We start from the raw sequence: 24,815 nt of genomic DNA, 5'->3' as shown, positions 1-24,815 counted from the left end.
TTGATGTCTGTGAAAAGCAGCTTTTCTTAAGGAAATGTTTAAATCTAAAAGAAAATGATAAATTAAGCATTTTATTTTTAAGATAAAGTATTCAGAACTATACATACATATATATTATGCAGTTCATCGATTTATAGGAAACATTTTATCTATATAGGAATCGGGCTCCTTTTCTTAACAAATTGTGTTCAGTGAAATCTCAATGTAACTAAACTGTTTTATAAGTGTAAGCAATAAATTTACTTTAGTAAACCACTTATACCCACGATTTCGAAATTAGTTTATGCTTTGTGAGCTTTGAAAAAAGCTTTTGTTCTATGAAAGTGTATTAAGTTAATGCGAAGCTTTATGAGCTTTCACGAAAACTTTTGGCCATTTCAATGAGACATCAAAAAACTAATAAATACTATAAAAATCAATTCGTTTAATTCAAATTGAATAGAATTGCTTACTATTAAAAAAAAGTATTTAACCCCACCGATTTTTATAATGCCCATGAAGAATTTGGATTTAAAATTTTCAGGATATTACAACAAAATGTAATCTGATGCAAAGCTACAAAATAGTTTTCGGGACAAAAAATATGATTTTTATTTGTTTAAAAAAGTAAGAAATTGGAGAATAAACACAAAACCGGGGTAAAGCGTCACTCCGCACATCCATATAATCGAAAAGTTTCAATTTGATGAAAATGTTGAAATACATACACCAACATAACCCCAAAAGCGCACTGTAAATAAACCGCACAACTACAAGCACACATACAAAAACAAAACACATATTCATACTCATAACACATAGTTTAATGAACAAATAAGAATGAGATGCTTAAAAATAAAATCGAAAGATAAAATTATAACTGTAATAGTATAATATGAAATATCAATAAGCAAATGCATAAGAAACCTCGCTGCCTCTCAGTAAGTAATTTAAATAGTTAAAAAGAAGCAATGAAAAGCAAATAAAAATTAAAAAAAAAAACTAAAAAATACAACAAAAAATTAACTAACGAAATACGAAAACAAATCGAAATGCGAAATGAATGCAGTAACTAAAAAACAAAACTAAAATGCTCAAATATGCGCCTTCAAAGAAACTAGTATTAAGAAAATGAAGAACATTTTTTATGAAAACAAAAACTGAAAAAAAAAACTTATTTAAAGGAAAAAGCAGCGTAGAAGCTCAATTCGAGCATAACTCAGTCTGTAATGAGTACTGCGTACGAAATGATAAGCAACTTAACTCAGCTATGATTAATTTATTGCTACTTGAATATTTATTGAAAAATATTTTCTAATTTTAGTTATTTAATTTTTGTTTTTAAGTTCTGTTTTGCTGTGCGACTAACTGAAATGCAAATAGTGTTTTATTTTCATTTTTATTATTAATTATTATAAGCGAATAACAATTCACACATAAACACACACACACGTACACATATATACCTATATACACATACACTGACACATATACGTTATAACTAGCTGTTAATGACTACTCTACTTGTAATTTGTAACGAAAACTGTATATTTAAGCATTTAATTCTAATTAAATTATTATTTTTTTTAACTTTATTTAATTTCAATTGTTTAGTTTATAAATTTGTAATGTTCATACGAAATTACATGTTAACAATCAGTGGTCATTGTGTGGTCAGAGCTGAGGATGTAAAGCGTATACAAGCAACAGCTGACGGCCATATGAATAGAAGAGCGACAACACATGTATGTAACACATGAGAAATGAGAAAACTTTCTTGAATGAAAAATTGTAAAAAGCATTATTTTTAAGTTATGCTCTTTTTAATTTTAAGTGAGAATAAACACTACTTAATAATAAAAAAAAAACAGTAATAATACTTAATCCATACAAATAAGAATGATAATGACGATGATGTTGATGCTGATAATGATAATGAGAATCAAACTGAAAACAAAATAACAAAAAAAAATTAAACAAAAATAAATGGAATACATACAAATAAAGCAATTTCGTTAAAGATTTATTTCATTCAGCTGTGAAATGTAAGGAGTTTGCATGTCTTATTATTTACAGTTAAACATTTGTATTTTATTTTATTTTAAATGTAGTTTGCACGTAAAATTGTTGTGAAAAAGTTGAAAATCTTCAAAATAAATTTGTTAAAAAAAAATTATTATTGGCTATAAAAATGAACAAAAGAATTACAAAAAAATACGTATTGCAACAAAAACAAATCAGAGAGCACAATCAAGTAACGCATAGAACAGCAGCAAAGCAGTCCATGAATAATTAATAGCGACGTTAGGCATAACTTTATAACACACACACACAGTGCCACTTACCAATACATTAACACGCATAACGTTTGTGTGTATAACAGCGGGACTATGGAGAAGGCGGCGGTGCAAATAGCAAGTGTTTGTTACAATTTTTACGTTACTAAGCTTTTAACAGTGATTATGTGCGTTAATTGGGTATGGCAAAGGACATGGGCGAAATTTTTATTTGTAAATATTTATCTATATATTTTTGCTCATATTTTTTTTAAATTGCGCAACATGTTGCTAGCAACATTTCGTCTTTTTGAAATTATTTCGTTAATTTACATTAAATTTAACGCTTATGCATTTTTATAAATTCTATCCATATTTCACATTTCTTGAAATTTACCTTGTGACACCATTTGTTGACATTAATTATCAATAGTAATTTTAAATTATATGTAAAAAAATGTTGCGCAACATGTTGCTAGCAACATTTCATTTCATTTTTTTTTTAAATTAATTTATAAACTTACGTTAAATTTAACTCTTATGCACTTTTATAAATTTTATCCATGTTGCTAACGCAAACTAGTTTAACATTTCTTGAAATTTACCTTGTGACACCATTGGTTGGCATTATCATAATATTAATTTTAAATTTCATGAAAAAAATGTTGCGCAACATTTGAGAATCTAATATGTTTGCCAGCAACATTTTTCATCTAAGCGATTTGAAAATTTACTTTTAGTTAATGTTGATATATTATCTAACATAGGAACACTTTTTACCACTTGCTATCACTTTGCAACATGTTGATAAAGATTTTTTGCCACAAACCATACTCCACGTTTGTGTTGAACAACAATTTTTACTATACCCATGTTGCGTACAACATGTTGCTAGAAAAAGCGTTGTGAGTAACATAAAGTCGTGTTTAAATTATAGCCACCTTCCTATAAGCAGAAACTTTCTGCGTCATTTCTCTAACAACATTTTCAACAACATACAATGAGAAAATAGAGATAATTCCAAAAAAGTTTCAAAAACTTTTTATTTATCTGAAAATATTTCTCTATTTTCGCGAATTTCCTTGTTTACTGTTTCTAATTATTAACGGAATAAAGTATTACGATGTCACATGTCTTTTGCTATGCTTCTAAAATCATTACATTTTGTGTTTCCGTATTAAATATATTTTAAAAAAAATTGTTCATTTTGTATTGTGTGCGATTTTTTTTTTTTGTAACATTAACTGTATGTTAATCGCCTTGATGTGTATGTTTTTTGCTTTTTTGCTTATGGTGCTTAATATATAATGACCTATAAATTCAAATGGTAAGTTGTTTGGCTAATTGCATTTAATTAATTTTTAGTTGTAATGCTTTAATTTGTATTTGCTTGGCATGCTTTTATCCATATTTATTTATTTTTATGCTTTTGTGATTGCTTTAAATGCATGTTGTATTTCTCACAGTGTATGACACATATATTTTGAACATTTGATTTGTTTTATTTGTATTATTTATTATTTCGTTATTTTAATTAGAAACTATTATAATTTACATTATACAAAATTTTGTTTTATTTGTTGTTGCTTCCAATAAGTAATTGCCTCATACCACCCACCCGAAACACGTTGCTCAATTCTTCTCTCTTCTTTCGCCCACTTTTAGCCTACCAATTGGTCTATGGAAATTACTTGCGTTGTACTGGCTGACACACTGGGCGCTACGGCGGCAGACGTAACGAATATTTGGCTAAATTATAAATAACAATTTGAAAAGCTAAAGTTGTAAACATAAAGCAATGAAATTCTAAATTTACACATAACATACAAACACGTCCATAAGTAGCGCAATTGTTTCCATTGTAGTTGTAATTGTAGTTGTAATTGTAGTGCTATTGTAATATTGTACCGATTACCCGCTACCCATTTGCCATGTCACTTTGTCCAAGTAGGATGCTGTACTCATTGATTTAAACACATTTTATGAAATTAAAGTAAATTAGTCAGCTCGGCATTCGCCAATATTAGAATTTGGAGAAATTAAAAAAGAAAATAATCGAAATCTCACATCTTCACAATAAAAGCTCGCACATTTTCTGTTAAATTTTCGTTATAAACTTTTTTAAGTAATTTCGAAAAGCACGAAAATGCAAGCGATGCTAACGGTGAATTTAAGAAATGAGCGTTTAAATTTTAGCACCAAAATTTACATACACACGTTCTACTTACCATAAGGTTCATACAAAGAAGCTAACTAGTAAATTCTACTATATAAAATATATTAATAAATAGAAGTTAGATTTAAACTATAATAAAATAGCATACAAAATAATTATAAATATTATATTATATATATATAATATATTTATGTTATAAACTATGATGGTTCCTGCATAAGCAAAAACAAAAAGTAAATGTACCATTACTTTAGTTTGCTACTTAGCCTTGGTTCGATAGTTTTAAAGCATTTTGTAAATATTTCACACACTCATATACACGTATATTTAGCAACAGTTATGTAAGCTCTAAATAGTTACTAATTCTAATATTTCTAATAATTAGAGTAAATTAATTATAAAATCCTTGTGACGAAGAAGAAATAATTTTTTTGTAAATTTGAGGAATGAGTTTAGAATACAGTTACCATACAACACCACATTTAGGTTTGAATTTTGCTACACCAACTTCAGATAGAAATGTTGCTAGCAACATGTTGCCTAAATGTTGACGTCAAAAAATAATTTATTTCGAAAAAAAATGTATTAACTTAAAATACATTTGAGTAAAAAAATGTTGCTAGCAACATGTTGCATAAAATTAATTCGTGTGTCGAAACATGTTAACGTCATTTCTGTTTCGAAAAAAAAAAATTATTAACTTAAAATACATTTGAGTAAAAAAATGTTGCTAGCAACATGTTGCATAAAATTAATTCCTGTGTTGAAACATGTTCACGTCATTTCTGTTTAGAGAAAAAAATTATTTACTTAAAATATATTTGAGTAAAAAAATGTTGCTAGCAACATGTTGCATAAAATGAATTCATATATCGAAGCATGTTTACGTCATTTGTGTTTCGAAAAAAAAATTATTCACTTAAAATACATTTGAGTAAAAAATGTTGCTAGCAGCATGTTGCATAAAATTAATTCGTGTGTCGAAACATGTTAACGTCATTTGTGTTTCGAAAAAATTTATTCACTTAAAATACATTTGAGTAAAAAAATGTTGCTAGCAACATGTTGCATAAAATTAATTCGTATGTCGAAACATGTTAACGTCATTTCTGTTTCGAAAAAAATGTATTCACTTAAAATACATTTGAGTAAAAAATGTTGCTAGCAACATGTTGCATAAAATTAATTCGTGTGTCGAAACGTGTTAACGCCATTTCTGTTTCGAGAAAAATGTATTAACTTAAAATACGTTTGAGTAAAAAAATGTTGCTAGCAACATGTTGCATAAAATGAATTCATACATCGAAGCATGTTAACGTCATTTGTGTTTCGAAAAAATTTATTCACTTAAAATACATTTGAGTAAAAAAATGTTGCTAGCAACATGTTGCATAAAATTAATTCGTGTGTCGAAATATGTTAATGTCCTTTGCGTTTCAAAAAAAAAATATTCACTTAAAATACATTTGAGTAAAAATATGTTGCTAGCAAAATGTAGACTGAAAAGATTATATTTCAAATATGAATCTAGCTGTCACTAAGCGAATAAAGGAAATCTGATATTTTGATGTTAAGATTTTAATAATCCGAAAAACGAACTGATTTCATGCGTAATTAAGGTACGCAACATTTACTGCTAATAAAAATGAAATTTCTTCTTCGCACGTACATTTAATGCACACATACAAAAATACACACATAATTTAGTAGAAAATAATATTTATTGTAATTAAGCAAAGAAAAAATAATCAAAATTCTAACACAAACAACAAAAATTTCTGTGTAGCCATTGTTTTAAGTAGGATTAGACAAAATTACACAATTAAAAGCAAATCCTTCACAATCATCCCACAATTAACCAACTGCAACATATGTAAATGCATATAAACATTTCTAGGCATACAAGCATAAATATAAATACATACAAATATCATTTCCTGTATAAGATAAGTAGCCGCGATATGTATGATTGAATTGATTGTTTAATTACAACTAAATTAAGACTGATGAAACAATCACTGCAACGAATATATGCAAATGATTTCGAAAATATACATATACATACAAACACAAAAAAAACAAAAAAAATACGAAAAATACAAAAATAAAAGCAATAAAAACAAATAATCACAAATTTCTTTTCATTCACTTTTGGATTTTCGCTATAATTTTTTTCACCAGCTTTTCCACCTTTTTTAATGATTTTCCACCGCAATGGATGGGCTGAATGCGAAATGCGTTTATTTACTTACAAGTGCAATGAGGTGAATTGTAACGAATTGGCAAAATATTTCACTTGCACCTCATCAATGTTTGCTGGGCGTTAAAGAACGCTTCACCACTAGTTTGTTTTTCGCTGTTTTTTGTTTTTGTAGGCAGCAGTGTAAGCAAATGGCAGGCATCATGTCCGAATTGATTGGCCTACAAAAACATCTCAGGTGAGTTCAGCGCTCGATACTCAATATTTGGTACACGTAATTGGTGTGAGATTGAGAGTTCTGCAATTTATGTGCGAACCACATCTGGTACTGGACAGTTGCGTAGTTGTAGCGGTAAGCAATGCCAGCAAAATTAGTACCACCAACTGGACCAGAGTAGCTCTAAATACTTTTAATGCTTCGTATATTTGAGTGTCGTACAATCTTTATATACGAAGAAATTAATAATTATGTCAAAGCATTGCTGTCACCTGCAAATTCACTAACTGAATGAGATTGTGTATTACAGTGGCCGGACGACTTGAGTTTTCTCATAATGTAAAGGTATAAATAAAATATTTCTTTAGCAAAAAGTGTTTTATTTATTAATCGGCATATTGAAGTACTACCATCCGTAAGTGTTATATTCATTTAAGCTAAACTATACTGAAATGTTCCATATGATGCTACAATACAAGATTTTGGTAGTAAAAATTAAGAGAAAGAGAACGTTTATAGAAATAATACCGATTCTAGGTGAGTTTTAGATAAAAGCAGTAGGTCGAATTGTGATGTTCTGTCAGATAGATAGATTTGTGAAATCGTGGGTTCAGTTTGTGAACTAACTTTGTTGGGATCCCAGTCCAGAAGCCAATGATCGACACTTGCTAGGTTTTAATAAGTTCACTTCAGAGTCTCATTTTGATATTAAATATGAATTAATTTCTCGAATATTTTTGGCAACAACGTAACCGATTGTTAAACAACCACTTCACTCGTACTTCGTTTCAAATGCATGCCAGTGAGTGTTGACTATCTTGTTTGACACCTGCCATTAACCCCTAAAAGTTTGCATTTACCGCATTAAGAGCACTCACGGCTACATATGTAGCTGACACGCTGGCAAATGCAAATTGCACGAATGCCGCACTGACCTAGTCAGTTAATTATTGCTTGTTTTTCTATTGTATATATGGACATATACGAGTACATTGTATATCGGTAAGTGAATATACAGGAATACTTCGAAGTAGTAGAAAAAAAGAAACGAAAGCGCAGAAGAAGTAGTAAAAATACTTTCACAAAGAGAAAAAGACTAACTAGCCTTAAATATAAAAAGCAAATTTAATTTAAAGAGTATTATACATTTTATAACTAAAGTATAATATGTATAGAAAATTCCTTGAAAACGAGTGAAATAGAAAGGAGATTACAAGGACACAAAAACGTGTATATTACTATTTTTATAAATATGTATAGGCTCGCACATTTAGCTAAGAAAATCAATAAATTATGCTAATGACATCAATAATGCACCAAGTTGTTCGTCTTCAACACGGAGAGACATAGGGACAACCCAGTAAACAAAATATTTTGGAAGTCTGTTATAGAAAATTTAAGATTTTTTAGATGATAGATGCAAGGTTCCAGCGATGGATATTTATACTTACTTTACTTTACTTTCAGAGCGCAGCCCTCGATCTAACAACTATGTCTACAGTTGGATTCTCATTGAGAATACAAGTTTATAAATAAAGTTTTCACTCATATTCTCAAACTTCCGATAATTTTAATATATAAACAAATAAAATAAATGAAATGTTTAAATAAAATCGAATCACTTTCTGGGGTACTGGTTTTACTTCCATATGCATAACCTCTAAATACACAGCAAGTATCTTTTTATAAATATTTCGCCTTATACAAACTGGTATATGCCATAATTATCCTTATATATAATTATCCCACAACGCCTTTAACCAACAAATGTCGATACACTCAACACGCGTTGCCTTAACAACGGCCCAAACAAAAACAAACAATAAACCCATTTCTCTTGAGCATTTTAGTGGTGGAAGCCGTGGAAAAAAGCGTTAAGTAATGTCCTGCTCGTATGTGCATTGTGAGTAATTGCCTGCAGGTACGCAGAAATAGACAACGTTTGGCTTAATCGTCGCAATCGGAGGGGGTAAATGTGCTCAGCGCATGTTGTCAACTTCGAATAGTTGGTCACAACAAATTGTCAAATTTTCAGTTGTACAGTGACAGTTGAACGGTTAAGTGGATTTTCGTCTACACGAAGACACCAATTTTGCCATATTCTGCTCTCAAGCACGCGGAGGACCTTAATGCAGTTGTTGTGGAGCAACATGTATCCCCAATCAGAGTTGGATAATTACAAGTTGCAAGTGGATTTGCTGCAGGAAAAGCTTAAACAAAGGTACGCATTCGCAAACAAGTGCAGTTATAGAGGCAAATATAAGATTTTCCAAATTTTTTTGTATTATATAAGCTAGAGTGGTTAATGGAGTTTTTATAGCATAGAATTCTTATTGTTAAAAAAGAATTGATTTGACTGAAAATTTTATAGAGAATTATAATATCAATACATCTTTGTCAGTGATTAAAAGTGTCTCTTTAATAATCGATTATGAAATAGCGCAAAATTCTATTTGCTACCAGAATATTCCAAGAGAAAGTAAGAACGTACGAAGGGTGTTATTTATTTTTCAGACTATTTACTGGAAAAATTAAATATAATTAAGTGCAACCACCATGATTATATTATACGTTCAAATCCAAAATTGGTAGTTTTTTTTTGCTATTCCAACAAAAGCTCTTGACCTTGTAGGAATGTGATAAAAAGACGATCTCTGGATTTGTCATTCCGGAATAAAAGAGCATATGTATATGTTAAATGGCATTAAAGAGAGATATTCGCTTGTTCTTCAACTTCTAGCTGATTATACCAGCATGATTTTTTTTTTAAATTATACCAGCAGGTTGTTCGATTCGTCTCTCTCCAGGGTTGGCGAGTCGAAAAAAGCTATAATCACACATTAAGTAGAGCATCCGAACAGTAATGGGAAAATAACTAGCAGCCGCAGTAACCTTATCTTTCTTATAAAATTATTCTTTGATATCTCTAAATATCTGAAAATCTGAAATATTTTTGAAAAAATAAAATAAAACTCAGTACAAAGACTCTTTTAAAGCTACTTTGAAATTAACCGGTAGTACTTATTAATCCACAACATTAAATTTTTTTCTCAATGCGCCTCTCACCTTTACGACATAAAATACAGTGAGGATAACCGCCAACAATTGCAAAAAGAGCTTCAGCAGATTTTGCAGCGACGCAGTGAACAGTAAGTAGTCACCTACAACTAGGTAAAACACATCCAATTAACTGTTATCCCTACCGGTTCGCTAGCGATAAGTCTGTACGCACCAAAATCCGACAAAAGTACCAAAGCTTTCTGGACGAACAGGAGCGCCGTAATGAGCGCAATAAAATGCTGATGCAAATGATCGAGCGCATCGATCAGCAAACGACAGCGTTATCAGCGCGTAGCGAGCGACTTAAAATGATGAAGGTGAGTAAAGTTGAAACACATATACCAGACAGAGTATCAACATAAACCTCCCACTACATGTCTATCATAAAGCTGCAATATGAACGTTACTTCGCCAAACTAATGCAAGCTCAACCGATGCGCTGCATACCAAATGCTGCGCCAACAACAAGATTCACGGCAGAAGCTACTCCCATAACAGCTATGACAGCGCCCACACAGATACCAGTGCTACTGCCCGCCGTGGCCGCACAACCGCCAACTACAGCGCCATCTATGGACGCACTCAGTGGTTTGAAGAGTGAGAGAACAACAGGCTCGATGCCAGCAACCGCTACAATACAACAAGTCGCTGGTCATTTGGAAGCCACGACAGAAGCACAGTCAACAGCTCTCACGCCACGCATGTGGACTTTTGCAATGGCGACACCGACTCCGGCCGGACTGTTGCTCAGCGGAGCGCCGACTACGACAATGGTTGGTGGTCACGGTGCTCTACCAACGACGACTACACCATTTGAATTTTTGCAGTATCCACTTGGTTATGGACCGATGATGCAGCAGCCGCCGATTTGTCAGCAAATTCCATACGCTACAGCTACTCCAACTGGTCCTTCGATGGTATTCGGAAACCGGAGCGAAGTACCACAGGGCTCCAATGTTGACTTGAAGGAGAAAGATCAGAGTGTTCTGAAAAACTATGGACTCACTGATAACACAGTACCAACCGCAGAAGCTGCGACTTCTACAGAATTTCCCTCTATAGTAGAGTCGTCAACCGGTGAAATATCTAACAAACAAACTGCGACCATACCGCATTCTACAAACAGAATGGAGGAGAATGCTGAAACTGAAGGATATACGCATTCTTCAGCTCCTACACCTGTAAACCACAAGCAACTAACATCTAGACAATCTGCCGATAAATTGGCACGGTACCAGTCAGACAATTCTACATCGATGAAAGCTGCTGGAGACAATCCAGCAACCGTAATCAGAGAACAGAATCCCGCTGTCAATGAAGTTGTGAGCAGTTTGTCCGAGGTTAAGCTGGAGGATGCCGATATTAAGGACGATATGATGTCTCATACCGACCCGGCAGTAAGCTCCGAAGGACCAAAGATGAGCGTAAGATCTTCTTACAACTTTGAACAATATAATAAAAAGTCAACTTCAAAAGATGATTGGAAAGAAGGGAATATCGCCAATTTGAGTACAGCTGAGGAGCACAGGCGAAAGATTGCCGAAATCGAGCAGCGTTACGGTACAATTGATGCTGAAGAAAATAACGACTACGCTACTAAAAATATGGACAACGACAGCAACCAAACTTACACAGGCTTTAAGCGTTTCTCAGAAATTGTTAATACAAAGCATGAGCCAAGCTCCGAAGAGCTACCAACCTCGAATGAGAATTTGGACAATCAATCATGGCAATCGCACACGGGCTCTGTGGATGATGCAGCAATGGCACCTACTTCTAACGTGTCTTCAACTTCGACGCCTATTTCGAATTCCAAAATTGATAACATTGAGAATGCAATTTATGGTGAGCTAGTGAATCCACAGTTGCCCGAAACTGAGGTGACGACCACACGAACAGCAGCACAAGGCTTCTTTACTGAACTACTTGAACAGCAAGAAACACCTTTGGAAGACAACAAAAATCAGGAAAGCAAACCACAAGAGCAGGAATACATAACAAAAGGAGAAATTGAAACATCAAATCTCTCCGGAGACGCGGATTACGCCAATTATAACCCAACTATTGAAAGTGACAATACTGGGGGTTTGAAAGCAAATAACTCCAAAAATGAGACAATCGATTCACAAAATCAAGTTACTTATGGCACCTCCAATCAAGAGCTTTATCAGCAAACAAACACATTCACTGCAGAAAGCGCTTACGGTACTGCGGAATCAGCAAATACCTACGCCGAGTACCCAACAGAGCAAAATATCAATCCAACTAACCCCACAGACTCCACATCTGACCAGCAACAGCATGAAGAACAACCAGACTATTCACAGCAAGATTATGAAAATTACGATGCTACACAGTATGGCAACTACGACCCGAACGCTTATCCTGGCTACATCTACGATGAAACTACCGGCCAATATGTGGTCGATCCACAATATGCTGCCGGTGATGCCAATAATGCAGAAGCGATCTACTCCTCGCAAAATTACACTGAACCACAAGAGCAACAACAACAGCAAATGGAATATCCGACTGATCAAGTTCAAGAAATCAGTTATACATATGAAGACCAAGCTCCAATCACAACTGAGCAATCAGCATTAGACGCCGAAGCAACGCCCGCTGAAGTGACGGATGTACCGACCTCGCCACCAGCGGCAGTAAACACGGCTGTTACGCCAGCTCCAAAGGTTGTGAAGCCCACCTCAATTCTATCGACGACAGAGAAACATGCCGCGCAGAGTGATGCCCAGAAGAAGAAGAAGCGCGTGATTTTCGTGGACAGCAGCGAAACGGATGATAGTTCTAGCGTCAAGGCCCCGGCAGCTGGTGCGGCTGCTCCAGGCGGTGAGAGCGACTTTGATTTTTCAAGTGGTGCAGAGACATCGGTTGGTTAAAAATATACCTACACCATTTTATGCCCCATTTAATTACTAGACTTAGTACACTTCTGAAAACTTGTTGTTATTATAATTCTATTAGTTTTTTGAGAAACACATGAGAGTTCTCCACGTATGTATTACTATTGCACCTATAATTACGAAAATATGTAATTTTTTTGTGAAATTATTTAATAAAATCAACAATATATATATATTTGGCTTGAAATTGGCTTGAAATTGTAAGTTCTGCTTGGAAGATTAGAAATAATTGGCACTATCGACAATTTTGTTCTTGTTTGACCAATTAATTTTTATTAAAACCAAAGCCTCATAACTGTAGCTTGCAAAATCAGATTCCATTTGATTTCATCAACATGTTGCTGCAACAAATGTTGTGCAAATGTTTACAGTCGCTTATTTATACTTCGAAAATTGTGCTGCAGAGCCGTTCATTACATCTAATAATACTTTCTGAAAATATCATTAAATCAACCAACATGTTGCTGAATCAAATGTTGTGCAACATTGTTGCAATTTTTTACAATACCAACAAAATTACATATTTTAGAAAATTACACAGACATTTTAATCAATCAACATGTTGCCGAAACAATTGTTGCACAACATTGTTGTAAATCGCTCTGTATCATAACAACAGTAGTTGTAATATGTTTTTTTGGTGTTGCTTTACTATCAGCAAACACAACATGTGTATATTTACTTTCTGGAAAAATATTGTTGCTATTCCGGCAGACAAAATAACAAAAACATATTTATTAAAGTAGTTAAGCATTCGCGAAAGTGGCGTGAAAAGTACATAAAATAACCCAAGTGCAAATAAACAAACTAATAGAGCATAACAATCAACAAATTTAGAGCTCACATACAAACAGAGGAGAGTAAGGAGTGTACATGAAAGTTTACAGATGAACTTCTGAATTCGCGCCAATTGAAATTGTTTATGGGCCTGTTGAAGGCACGTAATTTTTGTAAAATCTTAGAAAAAACTGAAATTCAAATCCGATGATGTCAGAGATAATATTGATGATGGTACAATTGGTTTGGTATGTAGGCGCCGCATTGATAGCTCAGCTGATAAATTGGAAATTACAAGGACGTGATTTAATTTTTACTTGCATTTCTCTGTAGCGATTTTTGTTTGCAATAAAGTCAGAATTATATATTTTTTTTAAACAATTTCGTAGTGTTATTACCGATGTAATATGACAATGGAAATAAACTTCGATGTTTTAAAAAACCTCCGACGGTAGGCTAGCTCTTGTCGGATGTTATAAAACAATCCAAAAAATGGTAGAAAATTCACCGCCAATCATCTAACTGATACATTAACTGAGAAATGCAGTAATCTTAAGAGAAAACACACAAGGAAGCTCAAGAAACCAACTTTAATTATATCCTACCATACACTCAGCTGTTGTTCAACAAAGCGGTAGGGGCCGATAGATTACCGGCTGAGCTATTCAAATACGGCGGCTAAGAACTGATAAGGTGCATACATCAGCTTCTTTGCAAAATATGGTCGGAAGAAAGCATGCCAGACGAATGGAATCTCAGTGTGCTCTGCCCAATCCATAAAAAGGGAGATCCCACAAACTGTGCCAATTACCGTGGGATAAGCCTCCTAAATATCGCCTATAAGGTTCTATCTAGCGTACTGTGTGAAAGACTTAAGCCCACCGTCAACAAATTGATTGGACCTTATCAGTGTGGCTTTAGACCTGGAAAATCAACAACCGACCAGATATTCACCATGCGCCAAATCTTGGAAAAGACCCGTAATGTCTGAATTTAGTATCCCCGCAAAACTAATACGGCTGTGTAAGTTGACGTTGAGCAACACCAAAAGCTCCATTGCCGTCCTGCTTTATGGTGCAGAAGCTTGGACGATGTCAACATCAGATGAGACGACACTAGGAGTTTTCGAGAGGAAAATTTTGCGCGAGATTTATGGTCCTCAGAACATTGGCAACGGCGAATACCGCATACGATGGAACGATGAGCTGTACGAGTTATACGACGACATTGACATAGTTCAGCGAATAAAAAGACAGCGGCGAAAACACTCCAGCCCTGAAAGTGTTCGATGCAGTACCCGCCAGAGGAAGTCGAGGAAGGGGAAGGCCGTTGGAGGGACCAGGTGGAGAGCGACCTGGTTACACTTGGAATCTTCAACTGGCGCCGATCTGCGAAGGAAAGAGAAGAGTGGCGCGCTCTCATCGATTCGGCTATAACCGGCTAAACGGTTGAACACCAATAACATACATACATACACTCAGCTGTGAGATCTCCAACTTAAAATAAAACACAAAAGCTCGTAGCTGGTCATTATCAAGCTCAGCTTTCAATAAAAAAAAATATATATATTTACAAATTATTTATATTTCGAAAACACTCATTTCAAAGCCTCGATCTAAATATAAAACACAAAACACGCCTTAACAAGCAAGTTGTGCAAAATAATCAAAGCGATAGGCAGCTGTTTGAAGCCATTCATATTTGATTATCTTCACGCCATGACAAGTGGACGTGTGAGTAGGTTCAAATAAATCAATGCAAGCCAAGCCAATCCAATGATTTGTTTCGCATTTTGTTGTTGACTAATTGTTCGAACGATTGCGCGCGACTTACGCTGATAGCTATAAAATTCAAAAGCGCGGAATTTCTCCCAGCGGCCGAACGCGATTCCCACAGAGGGGAGCGGCACGTGTATCACATCAAGCCGCGTCAGTTATCACAACACCGACGTGTGTTTCAAACGAAACAAAAGAAAGCTGCACAAAAACAAAACTCACAAATAAACATATGAGCGAGATTTCGTTGAGGAATGAAATGGCAAGCAATCAGCCGACGCCGCCGCGTAGCTGTTTTCAGCAAAGAGAATTTTGTATTTATTTTAATGAGCGATTCGCAGTCCATCATTGGCATAGTTTCCCATTTCATTTTGACTAAACAATTCGCACAGCCTACGTGACTAAGCGCATGTACGCCTTCGCGAGCGGTTCATTGTGCCGCCAATGCGAAAGCGCACGACCGGCAAGCGGCAAGCAGAGCCAGGCGGTGATCGCACGTGAAAATCATATTTTTTTGGCGAAATTGCAACGGTATTATTTCAATTACACTTGTGCGCTTTGGCATTACAAGTGGTTGCAGATGTGCGCGCGCCAAAAGCGCTGACCTTGTATATGAAGCGTTCTCTTGGTTGACAATTCGCGCTACGGTTGTTGTTATTGTTTTACACGATGTGCTACGTCAACAAGCTGTTGTCATTAAATTTCACCCCAGCCGTCTGCAGCCGTTAACTGCATGTACAGAGCACTCGTTCCATTAAATGTGTTGCTGTTAAGTAATACTGACGCCCAGCGGTGAGAGCGTCTGATCGGATTGCGCGCGTTCCGTATTCAGATTACCGCGCCGTCAGTCTATTGTCAGCGTTTTATCAATATCATTGTCGCGCGCACACTCACCAACTCAGTGCCATTCACACAAGCGCTCTTGTCCAAACGAGTGAATATTTATATAGATATACGAGTACATATGCACTTGCGTGTATTCACGTGTAGTTTACAGTACTGTGCAAATAAATCAACACATGTGTGTTTTTTATTACTTATTTATTGTAGCCATTATAATAAAATCGTAACGACTTGCAATTTTTTTTAATAATTAGCTATGCACTATATTCTATTTGTATAACTAGTTATATGTGACATAACGCTATCAATATCGATCAATATTTATTTTGACATATTAAAATAAAAAAGTAAGTAAAAAATTTAAAAAATTAAAAATATGAAAAAAATAAAATTTCTCCATGGTTCAGTTGTTACCACTTTAATTTTCATTTATTAAATTTTTCATTCCAAATTAAATATTCCAATTAAAAATGTTTTACTCACAACTGTACATAATACACAAGTTTTGAATTTGAGCAATTTTCTTATCAATACTAACAAAAAATACCACTTTAATATTAATTTTGAGCATTTTATGGATTTTTTATAGCGGCAGCATTCAATCACATCGAGTCCACTAGGTTGAGATTTTTAATGTAGCAATTCAACCCTAAATTATCAAGTCATCTATGCTCCATTTGTAATTCTGGAAAATACTGCTAAGGAGTTACATGGATTTCGTCGCGTAAAAAAAGGTCTATTATCAACATTTTTTTTCTATGTAAAAAATTATTTAATTATAGTAATTCAAATTTTTTTCTGTCTTATAGATATGCATATTTAAAGAATAATTTCTGAAATTTTCAAAATAAATATTAAAACCACTCCATTGTGAAGTCATTTCCGGTGACCCCTCGGAAAAATGGTGTCAGCATAACTCCTGACAAGATCATACAAAATGAATAAAAAACGAGAATAAGTGTTTTAGGTTAGACCATAAACTCGTGCTTGAACGAGGGAAAGACAATAAAAATAAAATTTTGAATTTTGGCAGACATTTTTCCAAAAAAAGAAGAATTTCGGTCAAATTTGCTTGACATTTTGTTTTTGTTTTAAATAGTTGTAATTAAAAAAAAAATAAAATCCTTCGTTCAAGCACGAGTAAAGTATATCTCGAACACCTGTGCAAAATTTCATCAAGATCGGTTGAGTAGTTTTCGAGAAAATTTAACAACCGTCTTTGAAAACGCGGTTTCCAGAAAAACGCGTTTAAAGTTTTGAGCAACAATAGTACTTGACTTGGAGCGCATACCTTTCAAAGGCTGTATCTCCGAAATTATTATTCGGATCGACTTAGGCTTTACTTTACTTTAGGATAATATTCTAGAGATGTTGTAGAAGCCAAAAAATAAAAAAAAATCGATTTTTTAAACCCACGAAACCCATGTAACCCCTTAAACGTCTAATTTTTATAAATTAAATATTTTTATTGTAATTTTCAAACATGTTTTCGTATAACTGCGCTGAAATGTAGGCAACACTCACTGAGGTATTCTTAAATATACAAACTATATGTATAATTGCTATAGTCTACATTTTGGTGCGTTATTTCTTTTAGTAGAAATAAAGCCGAGCTAATTTGAAATAACTTCAGCGTGTTCCAAAATGTAAGGTTCTAAAGAAAGTGTAATATGTGAAAATATATAGTTATAAGACACAAAAAAAAATAATGATCAATTAATTAGCTTTAAATAACATTCTTTAGATAAACTTAAGGAATTTATTTATCAAATACCGCTAGATTTATGGGTCCAACTTATGGAGACCACGTGCTTTGTGAGTTGCAGTCAGTTAGGCGGTGAATTTTCTTAATAGTTTTTTCCTCGAAAATTGAAACTTCGTTAATTACTAAAAAGTGTAGGAAGAAGTTGAGCTCATAAAGAAAATATTTTTCGAGCGTGCCTCCATGACTCTTTCAACCAATTTGAAATTAACAAACAATTTAATATGGAAAAACACACAATAATTCCTTACGTGATGCGCACAAATGAAGTTGTTTTCAAATTAACGGGTGATTTTTTTGAGGTTAGGATTTTCATGCATTAGTATTTGACAGATCACGTGGGATTTCAGACATGGTGTCAAAGAGAAAGATGCTCAGTATGCTTTGACATTTCATCATGAATAGACTTACTAACGAGCAACGCTTGCAAATCATTGAATTTTATTACCAAAATCAGTGTTCGGTTCGAAATGTGTTTCGCGCTTTACGTCCGATTTATGGTCTACATAATCGACCAAGTGAGCAAACAATTAATGCGATTGTGACCAAGTTTCGCACTCAGTTTACTTTATTGGACATTAAACCAACCACACGAATGCGTACAGTGCGTACAGAAGAGAATATTGCGTCTGTTTCTGAGAGTGTGGCTGAAGACCGTGAAATGTCGATTCGTCGCCGTTCGCAGCAATTGGGTTTGTGTTATTCGACCACATGGAAGATTTTACGCAAAGATCTTGGTGTAAAACCGTATAAAATACAGCTCGTGCAAGAACTGAAGCCGAACGATCTGCCACAACGTCGAATTTTCAGTGAATGGGCCCTAGAAAAGTTGGCAGAAAATCCGCTTTTTTATCGACAAATTTTGTTCAGCGATGAGGCTCATTTCTGGTTGAATGGCTACGTAAATAAGCAAAATTGCCGCATTTGGGGTGAAGAGCAACCAGAAGCCGTTCAAGAACTGCCCATGCATCCCGAAAAATGCACTGTTTGGTGTGGTTTGTACGCTGGTGGAATCATTGGACCGTATTTTTTCAAAGATGCTGTTGGACGCAACGTTACGGTGAATGGCGATCGCTATCGTTCGATGCTAACAAACTTTTTGTTGCCAAAAATGGAAGAACTGAACTTGGTTGACATGTGGTTTCAACAAGATGGCGCTACATGCCACACAGCTCGCGATTCTATGGCCATTTTGAGGGAAAACTTCGGAGAACAATTCATCTCAAGAAATGGACCCGTAAGTTGGCCACCAAGATCATGCGATTTAACGCCTTTAGACTATTTTTTGTGGGGCTACGTCAAGTCTAAAGTCTACAGAAATAAGCCAGCAACTATTCCAGCTTTGGAAGACAACATTTCCGAAGAAATTCGGGCTATTCCGGCCGAAATGCTCGAAAAAGTTGCCCAAAATTGGACTTTCCGAATGGACCACCTAAGACGCAGCCGCGGTCAACATTTAAATGAAATTATCTTCAAAAAGTAAATGTCATGAACCAATCTAACGTTTCAAATAAAGAACCGATGAGATTTTGCAAATTTTATGCGTTTTTTTTTTTAAAAAAAGTTATCAAGCTCTTAAAAAATCACCCTTTAGTACCAACTAAAATTTAAACGACATTAACATCTTAAACTAAGAGCATCTAATTATGTGAAAGCATCCGTATGAGACACACCCACCACCGACGCAAAGGAGTGTTCAATAAAGCCGCGTTTTTTGTGGGTGTTATTGGTGTTACTACTTGTAATATCAGTTAACACGAGCTTGAAGCGCTAACACAATAAACTTGTTTATTTCTGGACACAAATAGAAAATGTGTGCAATTAGCAGGCGTAATATAATTAGTTGACAAACTCGGAATTATTTTCCGAAAGTATTATTTAATATTTATTTACAAGTTTACAATTATGTGACGTACTTTGTTGGTGAGGCACAAACAATTTACAAGTAAATATGATTCCAATAGCTTCAGAATAGTTATGCTACAGGTAGATTTTGAGAAATTAGTGGTTCTCCAATTTCAGAGCGAAGTTCAAATTGTAAATGCTTAAATATTCCCTTAAGAGCTCCCACACATTAGTCGGTCGAAAAAAATATTACAAATAGTCTTGGCGGTGGTCACTAATTGAGGCTATTTACAATAGTAGTCGTTTCACACAGGAGTTAATAAATCAAATAACCGGCCTCTGCTCGATTTACCATACAAAATAAAAATTTATCTACATTTTTTTGAATTTTAATCGACTTGAAAATGAAATGCAACTCTGCTACAAAGACCGTATTTGTAATTATAATAAATACCACCTTTGTCTGCGAGTTGTTGTCTACGCTACTCGACGGTAGATGCAATCAGCTGATGAAACTTACCAAGTTCTTAAGAAAAGCAAAAACAAATATGTAACACAGCTGATCGGTTATTGAGTAGCTGGCAGTGTAAAGGGCAAGAACTAGTTTCCCAATCAAATTTTTAATTGATCAATTAATTTGGCTGTGTGAAAAGGCTATAAAATCATTTGATATTTGTTTCTAATTATTACTTGCTTCTAATTATTACTGTTTGCAGTGTTAATTGATTGCAATTTACTTTTTTTAATTATTGCAATTTAATTTAATTAGAGTAAGTACGAATATTTTAGTATATTATCCAATAATTAGTCAATCTATATATAAAATGCTAATTAATAAATAATAAATAATAACTCGCTTCCCACGTTTATTACAGCTAAAGATTTAGCTCATAATTGTAGACACAGCCACACAAATGTATTTGCAAAAAGCGAATGGGTGTCACGGCTGTGAATGGCGTACGAGTCTGGTGGCACAACAGCGCGTATACGTGATTTCAAGTTCAATGGCAATTGTTGTTGCTCATACGCCCCGCAAAACTACTGTCTATTTGTGTCAACAGTGTGGAAAATATTTTGCCAAGTTTTTGCTTATTATTATGCAATTAGAAATGCATTCGTCTTGTGCATGCGAATGTGCACGAATCGACAGTGTCGGCGAAAATTGTGAATGTTTACATAAAATTCCATGCATTGTGGGTCATACTGGCGTTTGCAATTAAACAAGTTGTGAACTATTTGAATTTATTTCTGGAAATTCTATTTTTGAATTTTTTTTTTAATTTTTTAAGATATCTACGCCCATCACTACTCCAAGAACACCTCATAATTACCCAAATTTTTTTACTGGACACGCTAAATTTCACTTAAAATTTAAGAACTGGTGGTTCCAGGCGCATGTTCGCCTGAGAAATAAATAAAAATAGCAGCAATACAATTTCGCTAAAAATAGAACAAATCGAACTCGTGTGTAATAAATAGAAATCGCCAAATAAAGAGGTCAGCACTGGCGTCTAATAACTAAAACAGCATGCCACAAAGCGTTTTGGCTCATAAATTTGCCACACACAAATCTGTTTGTTTTGGCTATGCTCACGAAAGGAGGTGGGCAGCATTGCCTGGGTCCTAACGCTGGGGTCGACTGGGTCGGTGGTAAGAAACAGTTGTAGGCGGTTGCTGCGTAGACATGCAGACAAGCAGACAACCTCGCCAATAATTCTGTTATCAACAGTACGGATAGTTTGGAAATTTTTGCGCATTACTTATCGAGAAAGACTGATCTGGCCACTGCTATAAAAATTCAACGGAAAAAATAAATTAGAACCACTTGAGAAATACATAGAATAAATACAATTAGTGCTCATTTATATAATAAAACTTACTTAATATAATGGTATGCAGCAACAACAACAAGTCTGAAATAAATAGATACATGCAACAGCAGCAACAACAACAAGCACATTGTGTTAAATAACATATACAATAAATATTTCAGTGAATTTACAGGCGCACAGGTGCTCCGACAGGCACACATACACGTCAGCTTGCGCACGCATGAAAGCTCTGTGAAAGCTGTGGGGGTTGCGGCGCAAAACGCTTCAGTAGATTGCCAAACGCACACACATGCACACACACACACTCGTACATAACAAACAAATTAATGGGGGCAATGAACTTCAAATTCATGCTGCTATTGCATGTGTGTGTGTGTGGGTGTATTAGTGTTTTTGTCATTTGATTTAGTTTTATTTTGCATACTTATTTTCATTTTCTGATAATAGCACGATTGCGTTGTTGGTGTTTTGTTTTTTTCTTTTGTGCACACATACAGCTGAGTTCTGTTCATTTGCAAAGCGCAATAGAGCACATAAATGTGTGTCCGTTTGTATTGACGTACTTTTTGTTGGCCCCTTTTTCTCTGTTCATCGCTGTTTAAAATATAGTTAAGTATTTTTTAGTTGTTGTTTTTCACATATTCTCTCCTTTCCTATTTGCCGTTCAATTTTCTCTCAAGTATATGTATATTTACTCACGAATTTGCTATTTTTGTCATTGTCACACACAATTTTTTCGAAAATACTACCGTTTGATAAACATAATAAGCGAAAAATATCAAAAGCGAATTACGATCACAATGTCAATCACGTGTCTTTTATCAAATTAGATATTTTTATACTCTCGCAACATGTTGCACAGAGTATTATAGTTTTGTTCACTTAACGGATAAGAACCACGCCCACCTCCCATACAAAGGTTAGGTTTAAAATTAATAAAGGTGAGTTAACTCACTAATGAAAAACGTCAGAAACACAAAATTTTACAGAAGAAATAGCAATACGAAGCTGCACTCAGATTTTTTTACAAAAAAATTTTTTGAAAAATGGGCGTGGCATCGCCCAAATTTTAACCGAAAATATGGGTAAATCTCTTAGATAATTCAATGTAATTCCGAGGAAATTGTTTTCTTCTAATAGTGTTCTGTTCTAAAAATGATTAAAATCGGGTCATAACATCTCCTAGCTCCCATATACATAATAGGTTTTTCAAAAATACGTTGGGCTTTATTCCGCATATATGTATTGGTTAATATGTGAGATATCTTAGCCAAATTAAGTGAGCGTATAGTTTTGGATATAGTGCACCTTGCTGGTGAAGATGAATGGAATCGGTTCAGGAATTACCTCAACTCTCATATACTATATATGACGATTTTCTTTATTCTATTAAACTTTATGCCGTATTTATTGGTAAATTTGTGTGTTATATAAATAAGATTTCTTCAATAAATTGCGAGAGTATACATCCGAACTTAGCCCTTCCCTACTTGTTTTTATTCTTTTACAGCAACCTTGTGAATCTAAAATCTGTATAATATAAAAGAGTAATACAAAACAAATTAACTGAACATCGAAGTGAACAAAACTGCTTGTTATCTGTCTCATATGATTATGCCAACCTTTGTGATTTATACCAGTTGCTTGTTCGATTCGCTACTCCTCAAATTTGCTCAAACAAAAGCAGCTAATAATATTTATTATAAAGAAGAAAGAGTATGCTATGATTCATACAGATACTGTAGTAGATGTAGTGGAAATGGAACTGAGTTTACGATAAATTTCTACAGAGTGGCTCTTTATTAGACAATTTTTTCTTCAATTTGAGAATAATATATCGAAGACCTAAGAGAAGATCTAAACTTAATCTTAAGATCTCAGATAATTATACATTTTGAATTAATATCTGAAAAAAATTAAAACCTTCTCCAATTTTGGTAAAAAAGAGAGTTTAAAAGGATGCCAAGCAAATATCTAACAATTGTGGATTCCCAATGGGTTCATAAAGCCCTAGCTGCGTCATGCGACATATACTACACCTACTTACCTAGACCGAGACCACAACTTCGATTATATCAATCTCATTTTTTACTGTCCCAAATATACCCACCGGTGCTATATATTGGTTGATACCACTTATCTATACTAATATATAAAGCTGAAGAGTTTGTTTGTTTGTTTGAACGCGCTAATCTCCGAAACTACTGGTTCGAATTGAATAATTCTTTTTGTGTTTGATAGTTCATTTATCGAGGAAGGCTATAGGCTATATAGGTGTAAAAAACGGGGGAAATTATTTATCTTTGAGGGCTTCCGTTCCTTGCGCTGCGAAAGCGGTTCAAGATTAGATACGCTAAGGATCGAGAACGGTTGGACCATTCTTGATGAAATGTTCAAAAGTTGTTCGTTGTGGATCTTGGAAGGTTTAGTCGGAAAATTGTAAAATTCCAAAAAGTGACTTTTTTCCATACTTTTTTTTTTAATCTATCTATAAAAAAAAACAATTCGGAAAAGTCGTAAATTGGCAAGTGGCAACAGAAAATACAGAATTGCAAATGAACGGTGACATCTACAATGAAGCATTGAAATTCATATGCCATCACCAAATCGTCAAGTTAGAGATGTACTGAATCGTGCATACGACAGAATAACTTTGGAACAACAAGTATAAAGAAATGTTCCATTATTCAATGAGCAGCAAAAGACGACCTATGATGAATTGATTAAGGCTGTCCATGATGGAAATGGTGGACTTTTATTTCTTGATACGCACGGTGGAACTGGGAATCCTGATTGATTCTGATATCATTGATTTTGGCATTACGTTGGCTCTCGCATCTACTGGAATTGCAGCAACGCTACTTGAAGTTGGAGAAACGGCACATTCGACATTGTAGCTTCAGTTAAACATGCAAATCTATGAAACATCTATGAGATGAGTGTAATTTTCTAGAAACACTTGACAGAACAATGAAAGATCTGTGGATTAATAATCGTCGCTTTGGTGGCGAAATGATACTGTTATTTACAAACACATTCTGTTATTTCGAAATCAATCGAAGTCATCGTACTTGTGGCGGCACGCGAAAACCATATGATTGACCATGAATATGCGTGTGTTCCTGCAACAGGAAAGCACCGCAAAAGATTTG

General features: G+C 34.4%; 2 protein-coding genes across 7 annotated transcripts in view; both read left to right on the top strand.

Annotated features, from left to right (window-relative positions):
* LOC105214123 (serine-rich adhesin for platelets) overlaps positions 1 to 4,837 on the top strand; it is a 143,761-nt gene extending 138,924 nt beyond the window's left edge. For 5 of the 6 annotated variants that reach the window (XM_011187350.3, XM_054236014.1, XM_054235999.1 and 2 more), the window contains one exon: positions 3,921 to 4,837. In XM_011187350.3, the coding sequence (XP_011185652.2) occupies positions 3,921 to 3,993 (73 nt within the window). In that variant the 3' untranslated portion in view covers positions 3,994 to 4,837. Of the gene's footprint in view, positions 1 to 1,593; positions 2,085 to 3,920 lie in introns of those variants that run through there. The other variant, XM_054236019.1, reaches the window with a different exon arrangement.
* Positions 4,838 to 8,627: 3,790 nt separating this feature from the next.
* On the top strand, positions 8,628 to 12,961 carry LOC105214124 (myb-like protein AA). Its single transcript, XM_011187354.3, has 4 exons — positions 8,628 to 9,069; positions 9,935 to 9,997; positions 10,063 to 10,225; positions 10,298 to 12,961. The coding sequence occupies exons 1-4, from the start codon at positions 8,978 to 8,980 to the stop codon at positions 12,803 to 12,805; spliced, it is 2,826 nt and encodes a 941-aa protein (XP_011185656.2). The 5' UTR covers positions 8,628 to 8,977; the 3' UTR covers positions 12,806 to 12,961.
* The last annotated feature ends 11,854 nt before the right edge of the window (positions 12,962 to 24,815 follow it).

The sequence above is a fragment of the Zeugodacus cucurbitae genome, chromosome 2 (assembly GCF_028554725.1).
Source record: "Zeugodacus cucurbitae isolate PBARC_wt_2022May chromosome 2, idZeuCucr1.2, whole genome shotgun sequence".
In the NCBI taxonomy this organism is placed as follows: domain Eukaryota; kingdom Metazoa; phylum Arthropoda; class Insecta; order Diptera; family Tephritidae; genus Zeugodacus; species Zeugodacus cucurbitae.
This window is presented reverse-complemented; position numbering and strand designations above follow the sequence as displayed.

What these genes read in the sequence shown, in the direction of transcription:
- LOC105214124 (XM_011187354.3), top strand. Translation starts at nt 8,978, where the DNA reads ATGCAGTTGTTGTGGAGCAACATGTATCCCCAATCAGAGTTGGATAAT. An exon ending in CAGGAAAAGCTTAAACAAAG is followed by an intron (nt 9,070 to 9,934) that starts GTACGCATTCGC and finishes CATAAAATACAG; the next exon opens with TGAGGATAACCGCCAACAAT. An exon ending in TTGCAGCGACGCAGTGAACA is followed by an intron (nt 9,998 to 10,062) that starts GTAAGTAGTCAC and finishes CCGGTTCGCTAG; the next exon opens with CGATAAGTCTGTACGCACCA.